At 34.9% G+C, this 12,033-nt stretch overlaps 1 protein-coding gene and 1 pseudogene across 2 annotated transcripts; both read left to right on the top strand.

The window, feature by feature from the left end:
• Positions 1-1,247: 1,247 nt before the first annotated feature.
• LOC147401966 (putative serine/threonine-protein kinase PBL26) lies at positions 1,248-4,997 on the top strand. The gene is made up of 5 exons (XM_086443472.1): positions 1,248-1,632; positions 2,711-2,898; positions 2,995-3,184; positions 3,310-3,701; positions 4,336-4,997. Exons 1-5 carry the CDS (start codon positions 1,521-1,523, stop codon positions 4,723-4,725), a joined length of 1,272 nt encoding a protein of 423 aa, XP_086299598.1. The 5' UTR covers positions 1,248-1,520; the 3' UTR covers positions 4,726-4,997.
• Positions 4,998-7,790: 2,793 nt separating this feature from the next.
• Positions 7,791-10,449, top strand: LOC147401965 (thiamine-repressible mitochondrial transport protein THI74-like; annotated as a pseudogene). The gene is made up of 3 exons (XR_015178773.1): positions 7,791-8,640; positions 8,737-9,141; positions 9,989-10,449. The product of XR_015178773.1 is annotated as a thiamine-repressible mitochondrial transport protein THI74-like (transcript).
• Positions 10,450-12,033: the final 1,584 nt, after the last annotated feature.

Raw genomic sequence — 12,033 nt, 5'->3', positions numbered from 1 at the left:
CCTACCTTTCAGGAACTGTCATCCACCCACATCTTCGTAGAGGCCAACAAGGTTGCTGACTTGTTTGTTTCTTTGAAAGTGAATGTGGGCTGCCAAGTTCTTGAGTGTAATTCATTTCCTAATGTTTTGTTGTCTATCCTTGATCAGGATAGTAGTTGTGGAGGGTAATTCTCAGAGCAATTAATACGTGGCAACCTAGAGAAATAATTACCGACCCACCAAGTTATGTGAAAAATGTATCGAGCTTAAAGTACAGGTCGGATCACTTAGAGCTAATATGACAAGTTTGACAACTCTATTACTAACAGGATAGATGTGTTAACTCATAGCCTGACAGATAGGTTGCAACTGCCCCAGATCAATTAAGGCAGTTGTAAGAACTCCTGCAATTGTCAAGTCAGAGAGCAAACGCAACCACTCTGACAAAAAATATCCTGGGAAATCCATCAATTAGGGCCCTTATAAATACCAGGATGCATCTCAAGTTAAAGGTTAGAAAAATCTTCTCTGAGAATTTTTTATTAGCTCGGCACTAATTCTAACATGATCGTCAGAGTCGTCCTGTTGCAAACCACCCACCAAGCTAAGAACTTTCAAGGGAGATCTCGAGGTAGAGCAAAAAAAAAATGCATCTACAGTAATGGTAAGCTCTACCTAAGGTTGTAACTAGTTTGGGTCTGCCTGACACTGATAACTTTTCCACACAAAAAAATTGTTAGATGGTCCAATTTAAAGATTAGGCAAAAAAAAGAAAAAAAAACAGTGTGTTTTTTTTTGGGTCCATACAACCTACTTCCATCTATATAATTTGCAGGTCAACTCAGCCTGACCAAAACACTTGTGAATCGAGCTGAGCTTGGACATAGAAGTATTTTTTGTTTAGCCTGACCAGGCCCGGCCCGGCCCGAGCAGGTCATTAGACAGGCCGGGCTTGAACCAATAGTGGATCCTACTATTGAAAAAAAAAAACTATATTTAGTGGGTCCAAAAAGTAGTCCAATTTTAGGAAGATAACATCAAACTGTTGTCCACAAAAAACAGCGAATTGAAGCCTTTGTGTTTCCGCGGGAAAATCTCGCATGAAACTCGGACTCTTACACCCTCCATAATCCATATAGCTAGCTGGATTGGAAAACCAATAATGCTGTTGTTGGATCCACGTTTGGACAAAGACACCTTCAAAATCTCCACATTTCTCTCCCTTTTTTTCAGGAATTCTCAACAAACCCATCTCTTCTTTTCCTTATTTTTTCATCCTTAAACATAATCCCAGAGATCCTTTTGATTCTCTGGGGGACCTCCAACTTCACAATTTTCTGCAAATTACAACTCTATTTGTATAAGAATTCATTGAAATTATGTTGTAATTAAGATTTTAAAGGTTCCGGTATTGGTTGATGAAGTGAAGGAGATTAGGAGAAGAGAGTTTTTGTTCATTATTATTATTGAATTTTCGACCACGTCGGGATTTATTTAAAGATAAAGAATTCGATAAGAATTTATTGGTTTATCGAATCATCATGAGTTGCTTTTCATGTTTCTCGTCACATGAGAAGAAAGGGTCGAAGAGAATAAATAGTAGCAGAAGGATGCAGTTGCCACCAGCTTTTCCTAATAAAGAATCAGAGCCCGGTGAGTAATTATTTGCCTAATTAGCATCAATTGAAGCCAATCATTCTAAGTCTTTTGTTAATAAAAATGTGTTTCATTTTGAAGGATCATAAATTTTTAGATCTTATGGTAAGGAGAAAATTATGTACAAAAAAATGGGTATGAACTTTTCGAGAATTATAGAATTGGCATTAAAAAAAAATACTACAAACTATACTCATTTTTGTAACTTTTTTCGTTTAAGTAAGGCAACATCGAATCCTGATCTTAATCAAGGTGCAACTTTTGATCCGGACTTCTATTTGACTATTATTATATTTGCTTTTGGGATAGTTCGCAAAGATCTATCAGATCTTTATTTTTTTTTTAAATAAAACACTGAGTTTCATAGCTATTTGTATTATATTTTCCTCAATAAGAATGGAGGAAGATCATTTTATTATGCCTATCCTTAGAAACTTTAGTTGAAATCATGATGATTTAATCCCTTTAAAAGACCCATTATTTGTTCCCGTTCTCTTGTTTATTAACTCTGATTTTGACTTCTTGAGATATTTCAATTCTTAGAACCTGAGACACTCAGAATATAGAGCAGACTCAGTTGATCTCATACAAGAATCCTATTTCGTTTGAATCCATGTTAAAGTTGTGAGAAAGATCTCATATCACATTACATTGGCCTAAAATGGACTTGTTCATATAATGCATCCAAATTAACGCCATTTCATAATGTATCGTACACCAAATTTTTGCGTCAAGGATTTGATAATGATCTATTATTTTCAATGACAATTTTTCGGTATTATCCATTTGTTATTTATTTTTATTTTTGTTGTAAATTATAAACCTATGTTTGTAGGATTGATTTCAATGGAGAACTAACACAGTGAGACTAGAAATTAGTAGCAATAGGATTGTATCGATGCATAGTAGTTTTTAAGGCTCTTGGATATGATCTTCCTTATTGGTATTGGCTATCAATGAACTTAATTTGATAGAAAATTTGGTTCGAGGAGATAGAATTATCGGGAAATTATACTAAGAACAGTATAAAAATATTCGATCTTAAAGAACTAAATGATCACACTTCCTTTTGCAGAGAATCCTAATCAAAAGACCTCACCCGAAAACAAAAACAAAAAAGAAGCTAGTAATGGAAATATTGCAGCACAAACATTCACCTTTCGTGAGCTCGCCTCAGCAACTAAGAATTTTCGACAAGAATGTCTCTTGGGAGAAGGTGGGTTCGGAAGAGTCTACAAGGGGCGCCTTGAGAACGGTGGACAGGTAAATGACTAAACCTACTATGAATTAGGACCTTTGTTCTTATTTTTTTGGTACAATTGAAGAAACTTAGGACTGATTTCGATTCATTATGATCAGCTTGCAGCTATTAAGCAACTTGACAGGAATGGGTTGCAAGGAAATAGAGAGTTTCTTGTTGAGGTTTTAATGCTAAGTCTTCTTCACCATCAAAATCTAGTTAATCTCATTGGATATTGTGCTGATGGAGATCAACGGCTTTTGGTTTACGAGTATATGCCATTGGGTTCACTAGAAGACCATCTACTAGGTATGTTGAGTCTACTAATTTAACGATATTCCATCGAAGGAAACATTTTAAGTAATAATCTCCTTCAAGTTTGCAATAAATATTCTAAGATTACGTTTTTATATGTATCACATATTCGTTTGTAGATCTTACACCGGACCAGAAGTCCTTAAGTTGGTTTACAAGAATGAAAATAGCAACAGGAGCCGCTAAAGGTCTGGAATATTTGCATGACAAGGCCAACCCCCCAGTTATATATCGTGATCTGAAATCATCCAACATTTTGTTAGATGAAGGATTCAATCCAAAACTCTCCGATTTCGGGCTTGCAAAGCTTGGTCCTATTGGAGATAAGACTCATGTATCATCGAGGGTGATGGGCACGTATGGATATTGTGCCCCGGAGTATGCAAGAACAGGTCAGCTGACCTTGAAATCGGATGTTTACAGTTTTGGAGTTGTTTTACTTGAGTTAATCACAGGCCGAAGAGCCATCGACACCACCAGGCCAACAGAAGAGCAAAATTTAGTTTCTTGGGTAATTTTCTTCCTTTCTCTTTACTTTTTGTTTCTCATTGCTTGAATGTGAATCCATCGGAGGTTTGATTTTATATGAATTGGAATTTTGAAATCGTGAGGATGAAATCAAAACTATTATTCTAGAAGTTGATAAGATAGCCAATGGCTTTTAGAAGAGTTGGGATGAATCAAAATCCCATAATCTCGTGTTAAAAAATATATATATATATGGCTCATCAAGATTCAATTTCTTTGAAATATTATATGGCTTATATAGCTATCCAAGTCCGACACCACATTCATCTCTAGCTAATATTCAACTTGATTGAAACTGTGATTGAAAATCATTTCTTTACCATATTTTTTCGGGATTTATTTGGTGTCTCCTAGTCTCGTACACATTGAATACACCTTAAACATGTATCATAAATCTTTACTAAATGTGAAATTGGATCTATGATTTCCCAGAATTGGTTTCTAATCAATCTACTTATGAATATGCTCATGAGAAATCTCCAAGATACTTCAATTTCATGTGTTTTAGCAAACACGGTCATACATTTATGTCATATATATTGATTTGAATCAGTGAATATTCTATTATTTATTTGTTTAATTTATATGATTACCACTATTTGTTATTTTATTGACAGGCACAACCATTTTTCAAGGACCCAAACAAGTTCCCTCAGATGGCAGATCCACTTCTTGAAGGGAACTTCCCAATAAAAGGATTGAATCAAGCGGTCGCTGTTGCTGCCATGTGTCTCCAAGAGGAAGCTACCGTACGTCCCTTGATTAGCGATGTTGTAACCGCACTAAGTTTCCTTGCAGTAGCCCCCACTAACGAGGTGGTCTCTGCATCGATTCCTGTTGTGTCTCCCTCTTCACCGGATAAAATGTCAAGCGAAGATAAAGAGAAGCGAGACGAAGATAGCTCGGATGAACGTCAAAGAGCTGTTGCCGAAGCCATAGAATGGGGTTCGAATTCAAGGGAAGAGAACAATAGGAGATCCCAGGGTGGGAGTGGTTTTTCTTTGTAAGATCTTCATATCTTATTCAGTGATTATGATGAGTAAATCTTTATCTGATCCCTCCATTAAATATGGTATTCAAGCTTTCCATTGTAACAATGATATTATGGTTGGGAGTAGAATTGTGTTGATTGCAAATTAAGCTATGTATGAGAAACAAGATTTTGAGTGAGGCATTCACCTCTCTGCCCATTTCATATATGTTATAAATTGAAGGACTTCTGAGTATCCTTGTATGAGAATTGGATGAATTTGAAATATTATTGCTTTTTGATTGCTTATTCATTGAATCATGTCGAGATACATATTTTTCAGCATTTTTGTACAAAGATGATTGTGCATTAATTGATTCAAAAAGGTAATAGAAATAACATTATTGACAACAATAAAAGCCTTATTACGAAGATTTAGGGTTGGCCAAGTCTTATATTATTGATAGTGAGATCATATCTGTTTTCACGATCTCCATCCACTTTCTCTTAGTTCATTACCTGTTGTATTCATTATTAATTTTATATTTTGCAATCTTTCCACTTGTCAATCTTAACATCCTCATCTCTGTTACGCTCAATTTATTGACATGATGCTTCTTGACTGCTTAACATTCAACTTCATAAAGCATAGTTGGTCGTATTATCTTCTTATAAAAAAATTCCTTTTAGTTTGATGGGTATGACTTTGCAAATAGTAATTTAGAAGTCCACCTCCACTTTAACCATCTAGCTCCAATTCTATGCATCATCCTAAAAAATGAAGAATGTGCAACTTAAAGGTTCTAAAAAGGCAAGAGGAAAACCAAAGAGGTAGTGAGGATGGATATGAAGAGATTAGAATTAATAACATACATTGTTCTAGAAAGAATTCAATGGAGGAACAAGATCCCTTTAGTTGAACTCAACAAATTTTGGGATAAGGATTTGGTGAGGATTCTAAGACCCTTGAAGAAACAAAAATTACATGTATGCCTTTGGTCTTGAAGAGAGAAAAGTTTATAAAAAATTTATGAGGGACGTCGAGGACAGCAAGTGGCCCCATTTTTTATAAACACACTTTCTGATCTCAAGAATGTGTGTTGAAGGATGAGGATCTTTCATACATCATCGTCTTATATGGGTTAGAATTTTCAGAATAGGCAGATTTTTTGTGAGGATGATCTCCTCACAAAAAAACAGCCCATTCTGAAACTTCTAACCCCCATCAAAAGTGGTTTACAAGTTGAAGAATCGTGGACCGTTAATTTGTAAACCACTTTTGATGGGGTTGATTTTTTGTGAGGATGGTCTCTACATTTCGAAACTTCTAACTCATATAAGAAAAAACGTTGGCAACCAACAAGGATTTTTTTTCTCATATATATGAGATCAATTCACATTATCACTTCAAGTGTGCTAACATTCTAAATATATATTCATCCCATATTGGATTAGATATCTTGAATTAGGGTCCTCGTGAGCACTGCTTATCAAATATCCAACTTGAGGGTATTTGAAGTAAGGGCAAACATGCATTTAGAGTTTCGGCAAGAGAGTTGGTTTTGGATTGGGAGACCTACTTTATATAAAGTAGGGTTGTAATCACAACTTAATTGTTTTAGAGAGTTACTATTGCCACACCAACTTTTACTAACGCCACACCAATACCCATAGGAACAAACCAATATTTCAACATCATCATGTAAGGAGAAATTTTAAAAATGACTTGAAATTTATTGAAGCAAGCATCCACCAAACAATATAGAGATGTTTTTGTTATCTCCCATTTCATAGCATTAAAGCCTCTCTAGCATCCACCACTTAAAGTTTTGTACCATTTTGGATACTAATTTTGGTAGAGATGAATGAAACATTGACTCCAAAAGATTAGATGTTTGGTCGAGATGGTCTTGATTTTTCTCACAACCTAAACATTGCCTGGAGACGAGATTTTAAACTTTGCTATCATTTACTATCATGTTCTTGATCTATGACTTAAGGGATCAATTCGTCTTACTAAATCTAATGTGAGTACTTGGCTGGAGTAGTGCCACACGACAATGATTCCTTCATGGAGCTACTAGTCGAGGACCAATAGTTCGCTTTCATCATTAGACTTGTTTAGATTTTATTGCTTTTAAACACATAAAATAACAGATTTCTCATTTTTTTTATGAAACTTTCTTGAATTTATCCAAATTGAGTCCCTATCTAATTATTACATAATCGAACTTCACTACAATTGGGAAAAACCACAATGATATGTTGTTGGAGCGCCAATATTGATCAAAACGAAAAACCCTAATTCAATCACTATCTTTTTATAAAACTAATATCTAGATCTAAAATCTATATTAAATTTTAATATTTAGTCTGAGCAGTTGAACCATTAAACCTCCAGAATTTGATTAATATGAAATTAATGTTTGATGCATAAGTCCATCAAGAGCACATTTTCAAAACTCGTTCGTGACCGATACGTATCGCCTGAGTCGTCTTGGTATCAGGCATGGAGGAGACGGACGAACAAGTCATTTTTTTTGTACAAGATTTAAAATCCCACATTTGTTTTTCTTCTTTGTGAACGAGATGTCTCAAACGTATTAGAAAACTCATCCAAGACGACTCGGTATCTGGCATGGACAAGATGCAAAATGGAGTTTTCAAAACATGATCAAGAGGTGATACACGTGCCAAATATAATAGAGTCGTGTTGGGGTGACACAAGATTTACTGTGATTCTCACAATTCTGACGTGAGATGTATACATAAACATAGATGGTTTTTACTCGTATCGCGAGGAAACACGCCTATGATTATGTGCACATCCCACGTCAGAATTGTGAGAATTGGAGTAAAAACCTGTGTTACGTCAGCATTAGTGAATATGCTATGCCACGTGAAATTTGACTAGTCTTTATCAAATAATTTATATAAATTTATATTTGAAAGTTTCTTATACAACAAATCCAAAAGTCAAAATTCTCACATAAAAAATTTGGCCTGCTCTTGTCTTGTCTTATTTTAAAATCTAAACCACAATTATTGTTGTCGAACTTTTATAGTGTTCAACGAACGGCTGAGATGGTAAAGGAAGTAGAGAATCTCTCCCCATCCAGCCGTTCGTTTGACGCTAATTGACTAACGACATTGGACACAATAGCTTTCAATTTTGTTTCTTCTGCTTTCTTGGCTTCTTGTTGCTCTGCTTTCTACTCTGATTTTTCAGGTGTTGGAAGCTTCGCCTGTAATGATTTCGAATTAAGATCGCGAAAGGAGAAAAAGAAAGGATGGGAATCAAATCGAATCTCAGTTGAATCTGTGATCCATTCATGTGGTTTGTTACTTAATCTGTTAATGTTGTTATTTAGAAAATTTACATTGAAATTTATATAAAAGGTGGGAAATTTTTGAGAAAATCTAGTTCTCCAACCAATTCTTGTCGAAATTTCTCTACTTCTTTTCGCATTGTTGAGTTTGTGAAGATTTAATTGCTTATTGGGTCCTTTTTAACTCTCTCTCTCTCTCTCTCTCTCTCTCTCTCTCTCTCTCAGAGACATACACACTTCAATTTTCATGATTTGATTGAGAAGCTAGTATGGGTTTTCGTGAAGTTTGTGAAGTTCTCCAACCACATTTGCAATTCCTTGTTTGTGGTTTTCATTCCTATTGTTGAAGTTATACGCTATTTTGAGGACTCGGTTTGGAATCTACGGTTTTGGCCTAATAATAAGAATGATGGCCATTTGCAAAGATCCGAAGATTTGGACGAAGTTCTTCTTCTTGGGGAGACCAATTCAAATCCATCCGAGTCCATCGATCATGAACAAATGGACGCAAAAGGGCGTTGGACACGCACTAGAACAGCGGCAATTAGTCTCTTGTTATGCCCATTTTGGTTTCTTTGATATCTCACCTTTAATCTCTCTCTCTCAAGTACACAACTGTGACAGTAAGCATATTTATCTTATTATATATGTGCATTACTTTTGCTTTTATTGCTCTAGATGTTTTTGTATGTTTAATGAGTGATTCTTTGTTTTTGCAGTCAAATACCATCTTAAGCAGCACATCTAGCATTTTCACCTTTTTGGTCTCTCTAGTATTCTTGGGGGAGAAGTTCACTTGGGTTAAGCTAATTAGTGTTCTTCTCTGTATGGGAGGAACAATAATTGTTAGTTTGGGTTAAATACGATTGGTACTAAACATCTTCTTGGAGACGTTCTTGCTCTTATTTCAGCATGCTTATATGCTGGATTTATTACTATTATTCGCAAAAAGATACCGGACGATGATGAAAAATGTGGCCGTGCTGGTATGGCACAATTTCTTGGATTTCTAGGGCTCTTCACCTTCCTTATTTTTCTACCTGTTGCCCTTGTACTGAATTTTACAAGGTTGGAACCTTTTCATATAATCAACTGGAAGCAATTTAGCCTAATTATCGGTAAAGGTTCGTTTTTGTCCCAATTTGTACTCTTTTCTTTATTTATTTTTACTTGGTACTCTTTCTTTCTGTTGAGTTTAGTCCCACATCGGACGTTCATTCCCTTATCTCTCTCCTTATAAGCTCCTAGGCCTCTCCACTCATTGTTAATTGGTTTTGAGTTGGACCCCCAAACTTATCACTTTCCATTATCTTTTTTTCTTTTTTTGAATAATGAAGGCGCTTTAGGTTGGTTAAGTTAATTTTTTCTATTGTTAATGTCTAGATGTGTTGAACTATGTAAAAGAGACCCAGAAACATGTGTCGGGTGTCCAGATTATGGACTGTTACACTGATATGTAGTATCAGACACACCAACTTCCACTAACCCAATGCAACAGCACATCAGTATAGCTTTTCCTTATGTCGAGAGACATTTTTTTAAATACTTCAGTTCTTACTATGAATAAGAGGTTTGACATGCATGAAGAACATATAGATGATAACTGAAGAAAAATATTGGAATCAATAGAGATTTGTTTGAAAAATTCTCTGCATGTGTCCAACATGGCAAGGTCTCATGAAATGGAATGTCATTGATGCCTAGGAGTCTAAAACTAGAACTCTTAGACATGATTTGTTTCAAGAATAAAGTTTCTCATTGTAAATTCAGTCAATTTATAGCTTATAGTTTTTTTGATTGAAGAAATTGATTGTGCAATCTAGAAATTACGTCCTTAATAAGACAACTTCCCTTCGAGAGTACTAGACATGATCTTTTTCCTCAATTTCGTTAAAATTTCTTTTTTTGGTATTTAAAGGATTTTGAATTGTGTTTATCATGATTATCTAATTATTTCAATTATCAATTCAGGTCTACTTTATAATGTGCTGAGTGATTACTTGTGGGCAAAGGCCATTCTTCTAACAACACCCACAGTGGTGACCACTGGTCTCTCAATTGAGGTCCCCTTTGCAGCTGTTGTGGATTCAGTATTAGGTCACCTCCCACATCTCGTGGATTACCTTGGAGGCGCAGCTGTTATGGTTGGATTTATCGGCATCAACATCCCTTCTGATTCTTGTTGCAGCCCAAGTGCTCTTGAAACAAAAACTAAGATTGAGGGTGTAGATGATCATGATCATAACGCACCACTTAATAGGGACACAGGCACCATCCCTTAGCGCACATTGCCAATGTCTTGAAATATTTTTTATGATCGTGGATGTCTAATTAGTTGTCCTATTTCTCTTGCACTATTTGATTTCTTGGAATCTGATTTGTATTTGTTCGGATGTATCATACATCTACAAGTCTACCGCTAAATCTTTCCATGTTGTCGCTCACCTTGACAAATTATGAGTAATGATTTTCTAACGCCACCCCCGACATACACCCACATCACAAAATCATAGGTTATTTGCCTCGGGATACACAGTACCATAAATATTTTCTTCCACGAGGGATTCGCATCATAATTGTATGAAAAATGCTAAAGTGACTTGAAATAACACTCGAAGTAGTACTAAGAGTGTACAAAAAATCATAGATGCTTTTTTCTTGAGTACATATGCCACAATGTGAAAAAAGCCCAAATTTGACGACCTTGGACTGCCAAATTTAATAAAATTCGACAAACAAAGGTGTCGAATTGGCGTCAAAATTTTCATTGTCAAATTTTTTTTTCGACGGGTCGAAACTATCAAATTAATAAAGGATGGGAGAAATTCAACAGCTCTAAGCCGTCAAATTTGGGAATATCTAAAATTTCAACAGTCTTAGACCGTCAAATTTCAGTTTCTAAAATTCGTGGACCTTAGCCTATCAATTTTTTTGTGTCGAATTTTCCAATTTTCACGTAATGTGCACTATATACTTGAGGAAAATGGATGGTTCTTTACACACACAATGCTACTTCGAGTGTTATTTTGAGTCATGTAACAATGATTTAATTGTATTCCCTTATAGTACGCTTAATTTGGTAAAAGAAATTGACATAATAGTACTAATTTATTAATATCTATGAGCCTGGACCCGGCATTAAATTCCATTACCCATTAGTTTTGTTGCATTTATTTGGCAGTTGAACTTTTTTTTCGGAACGTTTTAGTCACTGATTTGACATTTTTTGATAACTTCTTGTTGGACACTTTAAGCTTCCAACACCAATAAGTAGTGACATATGGGAGTAGAAAATTTAAATCCCAATTTGAATAATCGAATATCGATCTTCCAAGAATTTTCGGATATTGGATTCAGAAAAGAAAAATTATGCTCATATATGGATTCGAATATTGATGTGTTTGCTTCAACATATTCAATTAGATATATATTATATGGTATATATATTCAATACTTTTTAAATAAAATAGATGTAGAAAGATCAACTTATGGAATCGGATATAATTGGATTCTGGATATTGTTTGAATTTAATTCACTTATTGAATGAATCAGATATTTTGATAAGTTGGCCATATTCAAATTCGAACATAATTAAAAATATTTGTTGGATTTCGAACCGTATTCAAATATAAATTTATTTTTTGGGATTCAAATTAAAAATATATTTTTTGGGAACTAGTTTTCTGTTTTTGGAGGAGAGAGGGAGGGAGAGGAATCAATTTCCCAAACTTTACTGGAATAGAAGAGGTGATCATTTGAGCCTAGAATAATGAACCTGAATTTGGTGTTTTAGGGCCATTGGAGTTTTGACTTGATCCTCTCTCTATTTCTTACATTTGTCTTTCTATCTTTGCTCTATATGATTAAACATGAAAAATGGGTGGGAAAATAATTTCTCCTGGAAAATGTGATTTTCAAGTGTATGTGCAATTGTGAAAAAAATAAAAAAATTTCTCAAACTATCTTTTCCAATTATGGAAGGAAATTATTTTCCACCCTTTTGAAAAGTGATTTT

The sequence above is a fragment of the Akebia trifoliata genome, chromosome 5 (assembly GCF_017979445.1).
Source record: "Akebia trifoliata isolate Shusen 1 chromosome 5, ASM1797944v1, whole genome shotgun sequence".
In the NCBI taxonomy this organism is placed as follows: Eukaryota; Viridiplantae; Streptophyta; class Magnoliopsida; order Ranunculales; family Lardizabalaceae; genus Akebia; species Akebia trifoliata.
Note: the sequence above shows the minus strand (reverse complement) of the source record. Positions and strands in the feature narration are given on the sequence as shown.